This window comes from Canis lupus, chromosome 8 (genome assembly GCF_048164855.1).
Source record: "Canis lupus baileyi chromosome 8, mCanLup2.hap1, whole genome shotgun sequence".
NCBI lineage: Eukaryota > Metazoa > Chordata > Mammalia > Carnivora > Canidae > Canis > Canis lupus.
This window is the reverse complement of record NC_132845.1, coordinates 64,881,330-64,893,896: the sequence shown is the minus strand read 5'-3', so window position 1 is coordinate 64,893,896 and position 12,567 is coordinate 64,881,330. Positions and strand designations below refer to the sequence as shown.

At 48.0% G+C, this 12,567-nt stretch overlaps 1 protein-coding gene across 10 annotated transcripts in view; it reads left to right on the top strand.

The window, feature by feature from the left end:
• LOC140638837 (monocyte to macrophage differentiation factor 2-like) overlaps window positions 1-12,567 on the top strand; it is a 127,126-nt gene that overhangs the window by 30,151 nt on the left and 84,408 nt on the right. For 6 of the 10 annotated variants that reach the window (XR_012035796.1, XR_012035797.1, XR_012035798.1 and 3 more), the window contains exons 4-7: window positions 704-778; window positions 7,618-7,719; window positions 8,461-8,530; window positions 12,209-12,366. Coding sequence is in view for 7 of the 10 variants with exons in the window: in XM_072836855.1 (XP_072692956.1) it covers window positions 704-778; window positions 7,618-7,719; window positions 8,461-8,530; window positions 12,209-12,366 (405 nt within the window). In the remaining 3 variants the exon portion in view is untranslated. Of the gene's footprint in view, window positions 1-703; window positions 779-7,617; window positions 7,720-8,390; window positions 8,531-12,208; window positions 12,367-12,567 lie in introns of those variants that run through there. The other 4 variants (XM_072836861.1, XM_072836856.1, XM_072836853.1 and 1 more) reach the window with 4 other exon arrangements.

The following is a 12,567-nucleotide window of genomic DNA, read 5'->3' as shown; positions in this document are numbered from 1 at the left end:
GAGATGGTTCAAGGTCATACAGTCCCTAAGTGGTAACACTGAGATTCGAACTCAGGCCTTCTGGCTCCAGATCTGGACCTGAACCAGAATACCAGGACCCAGAGGATCTTTGGGGGAGGGGGGCACATAGATAAGTTCATTGGTTTTAATCACCAAATTATTTCATCATATGAAATCTTTTGAAAAGCCCAGCATATTAAACTGAAATGCAGAGATGCCTGGATGGCTCAGTGGTTGAGCATCTGCCTTCGGTTCAGGGCATGATCCCGGGGTCCCAGGATCGAGTCCCACGTCGGGCTCCCTGCATGGAGCCTGCTTCTCCCTCTGCCTGTGTCTCTGCCTCTCTCTCTCTCTGTGTCTCTCATGAATAAATAAATAAAATTTTTAAGAAAAATAAATAAAAATAAAGCCAAAATGCAGAGTTATACAGGTGTAGATGTCAGACATTCACCTTTCTGGGAGAAGGGGGTCTTTGAAGAAACCTACAGGGTGTCCCCATTCAACCTCCAGAGTGCTGGGGAGCCTGGTTTGAAAATCACTGCTCTGGGCACTCACAGATGGGGAGCCTGAAGCCTAGGGGTGGTGGCTGGACAGAGGCAAGTCAGCCTCAGGCCCCTCCACACCTGAGGGGAGGCATGTTTGTCCCAGGGTGTGGCTCTGGGGCCCTAACCCTGACCCTACCCCTATGCCTTCTCTGCCCCAGGATGGTGGAGCACTGCTTGCACATGTTCGACCGAATGGTCATCTACTTCTTCATAGCGGCATCCTATGCACCCTGGTGAGTACCCCTGTGCTGTCCCTGGGGAGGGCTGGCTTCCTCTCTTCGAATTTCTTCTTATATTGGCTGGGTAATATGTTGATTCAGCACAGAATAGTGTAGGTAAGAACACACCCTCTGCCCATTCTCCTTTTAGAAGCAACTACTTATTACCAGTTTCTTGTGTATCTTTCCAAAGTTATTTTGTGCGAAAAGAGTGAAAGTGTGTGAACATAATATTGTCAATTTTTTGGTGTTCATACTTCTCCTATTTTTAATACAAAAGGAAGGATACCATTCAAACTGCAATTTAGTTTTGTTCTCTTAGTAATATCACTGAGGGCATGTCTCCATATCAGTGCATTGAAGATTTCCCCAGTCTTTTTATTTTTCTGCAGCAGCATAACATTTCCTGGCCATCCCCTGTTTATGGATATTTCTGGCATTGGGATGCTCTGTCCCTTGGCTAGGAGAGGCTATGTTGCGGTGAAGCCCCTTGCTTGTGTATCATTTAGCACATGTGCGTGAATTTGTTGGCTCAAATAGTATGAAGTTGCTAAGAGGCAGCCTTTCCTGACCTCCAGAAATGGCAGCTTCATCTGGTTGGAGCCTGATCTTTGGAGGGTAGATTAGAGACTTGATTTCTGGGTGGCAGAGAGTGGGCCTTTTATTTGGTTAAGTGTTGCCAGGTCACCATCGGTGTATCCATTTTAAACTCCCCCAGCAAGTGACCTAGAGTTTTCCAACTTGATTTAGTAATAAATCCAGGAAGTTCTGGAATAAGAAAACACTCAGCTTCACACCACATTCTAGAAGCCTGGCGAGGGACGCCTGGGTGGCTCAGCGGTTGAACGTCTGCCTTTGGCTCAGGGCATGAACCCAGAGTCCCAGGATCGAGTCCCACGTCGGGCTCCCTGCATGGAGCCTGCTTCTCCCTCTGCCTGTGTCTCTGCCTCTCTCTCTCTCTCTCTCTGTGTCTCTCATGAATAAATAAATAAAATCTCAAAAAAAAAAAAAAAAAGAAAGAAAGAAAGAAAAAAAGCCTGGGGAGCCTGCAGAGCTGTTGGGCTCACATTTGGTGAATGTGTATTACGTGGCCGGGTGGTGCTGGGGGTCGGGACCCCGAGGGTCTGGCCAGTGGAAGGGTGTCTGTGACAGGACAGTGGTGGCATGGCAAGATGGGCATGTGTGCATGCAGCCATGGGAGCTCAGAGAAGGTGCTGCTGTGGTGTGGGGGCCTTGGGAGGGCTGCCTGGAGGAGGTGTGCTGCTCTGAGAAGCACGTGTGCTTCTGAAGAGTGAGGAGCCACAGAAAGGTTTGTTCTGTTTTTGCCTAGGAAATTTCTATTTTTGGCTGTCATAAGCGGGGCCTTCTCTTTCACTGTATCTGCTAATAGATGGGTCTTTTTGTATATATACAATGACTGTTGCTTTTTATTTTTATTTTTTATTTTTATTTATTTTTATTTATTTTTGACTGTTGCTTTTTAAATACATTTAAGAGTGCTGGTAAGTGCCTTCAGCTCAGGTCATGATCCCAGGGTCCCAGAATCGAGCCCCACATCGGGCTCCCTGCTTAACGAGGAGCCTGCTTCTCCCTCTCTCTCTGCTACTCCCCCTGCTTGTGTTTTCTTGCTCTATCAAAAAATAAATAAAATCTTTTAAAAAAAGTAAATAAATGTTTCATGGAGGTGTGCTATACCTAGAGAGCATGCGCAGTCGTAAGTGTACATCCCAGTGAATTTCTGCACACAGCAGCCAGCACCCAGATGAAGCAGAATGTATCCAGCTGCCTCGTACTCCTCATCCCCTCCCCTCAAGGTAGCTACAGTCCTGACACCTGTCATCAGATGATAGTTATGCCTGAGTTCTTATTTCATGTTAGTGGCATCCCCGTTCTTTTGGATTTTGCTTCTTCTGCATAGCATATGTCTGGAGAGACCCATGGAGTCATCCATCCTCCCTGCTGGACAAGGTCCTGGTGACCATGCCTTGGGTGTCCGTGCTCCTGTGGCAGGTGTGGCATGGTGCCCACATCTCATACAAGGGTAGAGGTAAAGGGAGTATAGATGGGAGGCTGTTTGGTCTATCCTTAGGGGTGATGGGGCTTTGAAGCAGGATATTGAGGTGATTTTATTGTTTGGAGGCAGAAGGGTGGCTGCCTTGGGAGCAGGGAGGTGTGGGCAAGGTTGGCACAAGGACCTAGGGAAAAAGAGGTGGTAGCCCGGCCCCTAGGAGTGGCCAAGGCGGTTAAGAGGAGACAGGGACAGATTGAAAAGACACTTGCAGGCAGCTGAGTAGAGTGACATATGGAAGGTGGGAGGAGGCAAGGGGGCCAGGGTTTCTTGGGCCAGCCTCCCCCTGAAACCAGCCGTGCTGCTGTCTGCCTGCGAGATGCAGGCACATGCAAGCCCCACGCCTAGCTGGGCTTTGGGAGAAGAGGTGACTCACTTCTATTCCCAAAACTGGTGTGCTTTTGGTCATCGATGCCAAGGGGGCAGGCATAAGTCTGGAGGTGTCTAGAATAAGCAAGATCCTGGAGGTGTGTGTACGTGGGAAGCCACTGGAGCAGGCCAGGAGCAGCAGAGAGAAGCTAGGAGCCACAGGAGGGACCTCATTCCCTGTGGCCACTTGTGGTGGGTCCCACGTGTGCCCTAGGCACCACCTGCAGTTGGCAGGGGCCAGGTAATGTCAGGTTTCCCTTGGGACGTGACTGAATACAGTCAAGTTTTGGGCTCAGCTGCAGTAACTCTCTCTCTCTCTCTCTTTTTTAAAGATTTTATTTATTTATTCATGAGAGACACAGACACAGAGAGAGGAAGAAGCAGTCTCCATGCAGGGAGCCCGACGTGGGACTTGATCCCGGATCCCAGGATCACGCCCTGGGCTGAAGGCAGATGCTCAAGTGCTGAGCCACCCAGGTGTCCCAGTAACTCTCTTTGACATGGATTTCTAGAACAATCCTCCATCTGTCCTGCCTCCTGCTGATTTAATGCCTGGGTTTCTAGTCTTTGTGCCTGGCTGCGGCTGGCTGGGCTTGGGCTCTCTGTCCCGTGCCGGTGTCTGAGGATGGCCCTCCTGATGGGACTTAGGGTCTCACAGGGAGCACAGATGTTGACCATCCCAATACTGACACAGGAAATGAGTCACAGCTGTGGGAAGGGCTGTGAACGAGGGGGGCAGGAGATGTACCCTGGTTTATGAGCCGTTTTTAGGAGGAAGAATTGGCAAAACATGGGGGTTGATTGAATGTGGAGGAAACAGAGGAGCTTGGGGACCAGTTTCCTGGCTGGCTGGGAGAACGAGAGGGGACACCATAGATCCTGTGGTGGGTATTTTTCTTTGAACGGCTCTGGTTCTCACACCATTTTCTGCAGAACCCCCGAGGTTTCCAGAGGACCACGGAGGGGTGGGGGTGTGCATGACTGCAGGTTCCCCCATCCTTGCCTCAATCAGAAAACCTCATTTTTTAAATGTTTGCTTCTGGTAGATTGGACTTACGTGTAAGATTCCTGCATACAATCTTTACTTAAAGAAAAGGATAGGGATCCTTGGGTGGCGCAGCAGTTTGGCGCCTGCCTTTGGCACAGGGCGCAATCCTGGAGACCCGGGATCGAATCCCACGTCGGGGTCCTGGTGCATGGAGCCTGCTTCTCCCTCTGCCTGTGTCTCTGCCTCTCTCTCTCTCTGTGACTATCATAAATAAATTTTTTTTTTAAAAAAGAAAAGGATATAAAAGATGCTTGAAATGCTTTGGCACCATAGAAAGAGAAGAGCAGAAATATTTATTTGAAGTTCAGCTCATGTTTTGTGGGGAAGGGGTGTTCATTTTTTTCTCTTAAAGTCAAGTTGAAATTCAGCATAGTGTATATATATATATATATATATATATATATAGAGAGAGAGAGAGAGAGAGAGAGAGAGAGATTTCCTTTATTTATTCATGAGAGACACAGGGAGAGAGAGAGAGGCAGAGACACAGGCAGAGGGAGAAGCAGGCGCTGCCGGAAGCCAGGAGGAGCCCGATGTGGGACTCGATTCCAGAACTCTGGGATCACGCCCTAAGCTAAAGGCAGACGCTCAACCGCAGAGCCACTCAGGCATCCCGAAATTCAATGTAATGTTTTAGAAAGAAATATTACATGTGGTTCGATGCTCCCTCACCTCCATCCCAGCCTGTCCTCCTATCCCTTCCTCTGCCCACCCCCCTCCATCCCATTTTATACTTGTCCTCCTACCCATTGGCCAATTTTGCATCTGTTTGGAGAACTATTTAGAATGCTCTTTCCTGATGGTTCTTCTGGGTAATGAGTTGGTTATTATTGTTTATTTTTTACCTTTAAGCTATCCAGTATAAATTAACTTATTTATAATAACAATTGGACTCTGAGCCAGTTGCTTTTTGGGGGCAGGAGGGCAGACAGATTTTTTTTTTTTTTTTTTTTTTTTAGAGAGTGAGGAAGAGCAGGGTGAAGGGTAGAGGCAGAAGCAGACTCCCAATGTGGGGCTTGATCCCAGGACTCCGGGATCATGACCTGAGCAGAAGGCAGATGCTTAACCAACTAAGCCACCCTGGTGCCCCCAGACAGATGTTTTATATAAAGTATTCTCATTCAAGAAAACCACTTCAGGGGATGCCTGAGTGGCTCAGTGGTTGAACATCTGCCTTCAGCCCAGGGTGTGATCCCGGGGTTGGGATCAAGTCCCACATCGGGCTCCCTGGAGCGAGCCTGCTTCTCCCTCTGTCTGTGTCTGCCTCTCTCTGTGTGTCTCTCATGAATAAATAGATAAAAACTTTTAAAAAATTTTTAAAAAAGAAAGCCACTCCTGAAAAAGAGCAAAAGGACCCTCCCCCCACAACCACTGCCATCATTAACTGTCCCTTTCTAGATGTAACTTCTGCTACCACTCAACAAGGGGCTCAGATTGGAGTTCTGCGCATTGACGTGTTTCTCTTCATATAATACAGTCCTGTTATGCTCTGCTCAATCCTGGCACACCTAACAATATGTCTTGTTGTATGCACCTAAGTATAGATTAGATGGTTTTCCTGTTTTCCAAGCTGCTATGACTATACCAGAGGACGGTGTGTTTGGCAGGGTGCAGTTGGAACACAGAAACCATACAGTGATTTGAACACCAAAAACTTGGTATAAAGGATTCATAATGGGAGATTGGAGTAGGAGAGAATTGATTCATGAGCATCAAAGACAAATCTGGGGAAGCCAGTAGTGGTGGAGATAAGGGACAACTACCACCAGCCCCACCTTCACCCAGGGCAGAGCTCCTACCTCATTGGAAAGAGCCTGGTCTTTGCCCACGGGATGACAGAGCAGCTGCTGAGGGTTTGATGGGGGTGGGGTGGCTTGCTAGAAATCACCCCTCTTGGGTGCCGGGAGAGGCCAGCCACAGGAGGTCCTGAGCTTCCCCACTTGTTCTGTGCCAGGGAAGCTGCTGGTTGCTGGGTGCTCCTGGAACTAGCAGCCAGAGACACGCCTGCAGGAGCCTTAGAGCATTTTAGTGCAATTCAGTTATGCAGACACTGCACAGGGTGGAGGCCAGGTGGCCTGGACAGGAGTCCCTATGCGGGGGCCCCAGTGTGCAGGTGTGTGGGGCTGCAGAGAGGGTGCAGGAGCAGCCACCTGGCCTGGGGCACAGGCCTGCACTGTCCAGGACCTGAAGCTGTACCGCCGCTGCTGCCATCACCTAAGTCAACAGCAAGAGAACACGCCATGGCCAAATGCCAGAGAAAGCCGCACCTGCAGGCACCTGCCCTGGGAAACAGCCCTGGCCACGTAGCTGCGGAGAAAAGCCTGCTCTGCAAACGTCATGGGAAAACCGCAGGAACCAGGGAGGAAGAGCCTTTCCTCCTACAAAGTCTCTTCATTTTACTCCCCTGACAAAGCTCAGCATCGTGCCTCGGCCAAGGAGGGATGTGCGAGGCCCAGCTCTGTTACCTTGGGGCAGGCAGAAAGGGTGAGAGGCAGTCATTGACAACCAGCACAGATGGATGCCATCCCCTTCCCCTGCTGGTAGACAAGGGGTGTCTTCCGGCTTTCCCCGATGGACCCATGCCGTGATGAATGTCCTTTCCTGTGCCTCTGGGTGCGAGTACCAGACAGCCTTGACTTGGCTGATCCCCCGGGGCCAGAAGGACTGGGTCATGGGACATACACACCTTGGGTTTGGTAGATTCAAGCAGATGGGGGGGCACCTGGGTGGCTCAGCAGTTAAGCGTCTGCCTTTGGCTCAGGTTGTGATCCCGGGGTCCTGGGATCGAGTCCCACGTCGGGCTCCCTGCAGGGAGCCTGCTTCTCCCTCTGCTTGTGTCTCTGCCTCTCTCTGTGTGTATCTCTCATGAATAAATAAATAAAATCGAACTAGGGGTGGTGGAAGGGGAGGAGGGCAGGGGGTGGGGGTGAATGGGTGACGGGCATTGAGGGGGGCACTTGACAGGATGAGCACTGGGTGTTATTCTGTATGTTGGCAAATTGAACACCAATAAAAAATAAGTTTATTATAAAAAAATAAAATTAAATTAAAAAATGAAAAAAAAAATAAATAAAATCTTAAAAAAAAAAAAAAAAAGAGTCTGCCATATTGCCCTCACACAGGCTTCACACTCCCGTCCACTTGAGATGCTCTTTCTCTTCATACTCCGACAGTATCTGTTTTGGAAATTTCCCTCTAATCATTGCTTATTGTTCAGTCGGTTTCTCGGTCTCCCCACCTGGCTTTCCACGAGAGCCCACGTCCCTGCTGCGGGGCCGCGGGGCACAGGGCTTCTCTGGGGTCAGTCTTCCTGTGAGGGGCTGGGTCCCAGCGGGCCCCCCTCAGGCTGTGCCCTTGGCTCTCTCCCAGGCTGAACCTTCGGGAGCTGGGGCCCTGGGCCTCCCACATGCGTTGGCTGGTCTGGATCATGGCCTCTGTGGGCACCATCTACGTCTTCTTCTTCCATGAGCGGTAAGCCAGGGCTGCGGGGTGGGGGGAGTGTCACGGGGTGGGGGCTGGGCCTCCTCTCTGCCCCTGGGGAGATGACAACCCAGGGTGACCCCCTGAGGCATGAGGGTACAGCTCTGCCTAGCATCATGGGGTTCAGGCCCATGGATGGCCACCAGGGCCACAGCCTGTAGGGTGGATCTGAAGAGCGTTTTTAACAAAGGCCTTGTGGGTCATGTGTTACCCATCTTCCCTAAGCTGGGTGGTCAGGTGAGGGGGAGAGGTTGCGAATACCTTCACTTCAGTTCTGCAGAGTGAGAAAAGAAACAGAGCTATAGAAGACAAAGGGAATAAGTGACCCCTGGAATCTCCAGGGACAGCAAATCAGTGTCAGTCGGTTGTAGCCACTCGGATGTATGGAGGGCGGCTGCCTGGGCCCAGCAGGAAAAGGTGCTAGGGTCACCTAGCAATGGCTGCCCCAGGCTCGAGTGTGGCATGCTGTACTCAGCAGTGGCAATCCTGGCCTGTCATCTCATCGATGGAGACCCAAGTCCCAGAGGGAAGGAGATCCACCCAGGGCCACCCAGCTCTGCCAGCACCTGCTGGGTGTCAATGGGTGAAGTCAGAGTCCAGGAGTGCTGGGCAGAGGGTGGAGTCCTTCTCACTCTTTTGGTTGGGGTGTCCCTCCTACCCAGAACGGGGAGCTGTACGCTGTTCCTCATGGGGAGGCTGTCCCGAGGCCCAGATGGCTTGTCTTCCTGCCAGGTACAAGCTGGTGGAGCTGCTCTGCTATGTCATCATGGGCTTCTTCCCTGCCCTGGTCATCCTCTCAATGGTAAGTCCCACCTGCCCAGCAAGGGGACTCCCAGCTGGCTGGAGGGACCCAGCGTGCCTCTCGGGATCACTGAGTCCAACCCCCTCCTCTGGCACATGAGGAAACTGAGGCCTGACTCTGCCTAACCTCCAGCGAGCTGTGTGACCCTCCCCGATTCAGCCCTCATGTATGTTTAAGGATTGAATAGGAAAACCCATGGGGGGATTAGGATGGTACCTGGCACATAGTAAGTACCCAGTCACTAAATTAAATCTGTGGTAATAACATTCCTGGCCGTAGAGGCAGAGTCAGGGCTCTGGACTTCTGATTACCTGCTTTGGTGTCTGTATATCCTAAACTGCTTGTCCACACCAGAAACCAAGCCCAGAAGGGGCACCTTCCCTATATATAGTCTGAGCCCTTACTAAGTGCAGGAGGCCTACCCACAGGATCTTACTTCCTTGACCCAGGTGTCCCTGGAGAGGGACATGATGTCCCGTTCATGACATTCAGGCCAGCCCATGTGCATGTGCAGCCCCTAAGTGGCTGAGCCATGATTTGCCCCCATAACATTGGCGACTAGGATGGATCTCAGGTGTGCCCCCCCGCCCCCCCCCCCCCCCCGCTGTGAGGGGCAGAGGCCAGGAAGAGAAGAGGTGGGGGGCGGCAAGTGTGGAAACCACATCACCCCTCCCAGCCTCCTGTCCTGTCAAGTGGGCACAGAAAACTCACCTGCCTGGCACCCTCCCTAGTTTATTTATCTTACACTCTTATTGGCAGGTGGTAAGATTATATGTTGTCAAGTCTATCACGTGTTTCATCTTTTTGAAAAATTTTATCTTCTTTATTTTTTTAACTCTAAGTGTTATGGTTAGGAAAGCCTTTCTTTCTTCCTTCCTATGGTTAGGAAAGTATTTTCTCCTGTTTCTGTTATGGATTTAAACTTCCCACCGTGGTTTCTTCTGGACATGGTGATTTGTCCCCAGACACCTAGCCAGTGATTTCAGTTACCTGCCATTTAAACATGTTCCTTTGACCACATGTTAAATTCAGACATATATGTGTGAACACAATATTTCAGTTCTGTTTTGTCCAAGGGCCTGTCTCTATTCTGGCACTAAACTGAGTGAGCTAATGTAGCTTAATTACGTTTTATTTATTTATTTACAGATTTATTTATTTATTTGAGAGAGAGAGAGAGAGAGAGAGAGAGCACAAGGAGAGAGAGAGGCAGAGGGAGAAGCAGGCTCCCTACGGAGCAGGGAGCCCTATGTGGGGATCAAGCCCCAGGACCCTGAGGTCATAACCTGAGCCAAAGGCACACTCTTAACTAATTGAGCCACCCAGGCACCCCTATCTTTAAATTAAAAAAATTTTTTTGATGTATATTAAATATTACATTATATAATTTATGACAAATATTTTTATGACAAATATTTTTAACATTAAAATTTTTTTAAACATCTAAATGTCTTTTTAAAAAATTAAAAATGTATGAAGTATAGTAGAATAGTACATTATATCATTTATATTAAATATTTTTAATTTTTAAAAATTTAAATTTATTTTAAAAATATTACGAATTCAACTAAATATTACATTGTAATGTTTTGAAATCTTAAAACTATTTGTTTAAATATACTTTTAAGTTTTTAAAAATTTGGGCACCTCGGTGGCTCAGCGGTTGAGTGTCTGCCTTTAGCTCAGGTCATGATCCTGGGGTCCTGGGATCCAGTCCTACATTAGGTTCCCCACAAGGAAACTGCTTCTCCCTCTGCTTCTGTCTCTGCCTCTCTCTGTGTCTCTCATGAATAAATAAATAAATAAATTTTAAAAAGGTTCTTAAAAATTTTATGAAGTACATATTACATTATATAATTTATAGTAAATGTTTTTTAAATTAAAATATCATTTAAATTTATGTTAAAATTTTTAAATTTTATTAATTACACTAAATAAATACTAAATTATACACTATCTGTCCAATCATATATTACATATATTTAAGGACATATATATACTTATATATAGTAAGTGTATATTTAAATACACAATCACTGCAAAAAATAAGTCTGAACATGTGTGAAAGAGCCAAAGCCCCCTTCCACGTCCTCCCTAATACAATGCTCCAGCTGTAACCACCACTCAGTTTGTTGTATGTCCTTTTTATTTATTTACATGCAAATCTACGTGGATATGCAGACATACTGAATTATTTGTTCTACGAAAATAAGGTCACACGAAATGCGCTGCTCTGCAGCATGCTTTCCTCACTTAGCACGTGTCGTGGGCGTATCCTCATGACAGTCACTTGGAGTAATGCCCGCCTCTTAAGGCAGTTGTGACGGTGGCACAAAGGCCCTCCATGCGGTGCCTTGCACCTAGCAAGTGCTAGGAGGTTCTAGATATTCCTAATGTTGTTACTGTGTAATTAATATGTGAGTACAATGCTCTGGAGGACTGAATGGATCAGTTAGTGTCCACAGGGACAATGAAATACTATGCAGCTGTTCAAAAGATGGAAATGTCTCCTGCCATGGGTTGCAGACTGGTCCCCCATAGACCAGTTAACCCAGTGTGGCGTTGCAGCATGGTGGGGATGGTGTGAGTCCATCGATCTAGAATGATCATTTCCTATGCATCATTATGTACAAAGTGCATATGGCATGTTGCTCGTGGAGAGAACATTTCTGGAAGGATACTGTTAGCAGTGGCAGCTTGTAATTCGTGTACAGGTGGACCCAGGAAGACAGGGGGTGGGGGATGGTGTGATGGCTCTCATCGGGTCTCTGCCATTCCCTTTAACTACCTATTGCTCAGGTATTAATACTGCTCATCTCTGATGGCTAGGATGACTCCTTTTTTTCTTAATATTTTTTGTTTGATTTCTCTAAAATTCTTTTCCCTGGACATATATTCCTTTTTAAAAATTGTGATAAAGTATACATAAAAATTACGATTTTAACCATTTTCAGTATATAGTTGAGTGGCATGAAGCACATTCACATTCTCATGCAGCTGTTACCACCAGCCATCTCCAGAACTTTCTCATCACCCCAAGCTGAATCTCTGTTCCCAGGAAACACTAACTCTCTGTTCCTCCTTCCCCAGCCCCTGGTAACCTCCATTCTATTTTCTATCTCCATGGATTCAATGGACACCAGGGACCTTATCTGTGTGGGATCCTACAGTATCTGTCCCTTTGTGTCTGGCTCAGTCCACTTAGCATCATGTCCTCCAGGTTCATCCATGTTGTAGCAGATGCCAGATTTCCTTCCTTTTTAACTCTTGAGCAATAATTGCCCACAGTATGAAATAACACGAATAACAACTTGTTTATCCATTAATCCATCCCCAGACATGTGCCTTGCTTCCACATTTTGGCTGTTACAAACCTGGATATACCAGTATCTGTCCACATCCCTGCTTTCACTTCTTTTGGGTACACACCCAGATTGTATTAATTTTTAGAAAACATACGCTATAAAATAGTCTTTGAGATTTTGGTAGACATCAATAACATTTGAGAATTAATTTTGGGAAGAATTAATATGTGTCAAGACCTTCTACCCGGGAATCTGGGCTGGCTTCCTATCCATGTTTCTTTTTGTTTTGAGTACGTGGGCGGGGATTGTGGGGTGCTCCCAGCCTTGCTGGCTGCTCCTCTAACTTGTGCCCTACCTTTGTCCTTGCCGACAGCCCAACACCGAGGGCATCTGGGAGCTGATGACTGGAGGGGTCTTCTACTGCTTGGGCATGGTGTTCTTCAAGAGTGACGGGAGGATCCCCTTTGCTCACGCCATCTGGCATCTCTTTGTGGCATTTGGTGCTGGCACCCACTACTATGCCATCTGGAGGTACCTGTATCTGCCCAGCACTGTGCAGGCCAAGGTGTCCAAGTGAGGTGGCTCCGATGCATGGGGCAGAGCATCATGAAAAGCATTTCTATGAACTTTGGTTCAGAGCAGTGCCCAGGCCCATCTGCACATCCACGGGCAGAGTTTTCGATGGGTCCAAGGCTACTTCTGGTAGTAGCCAGAATGTCCTTAGGGTCCCAG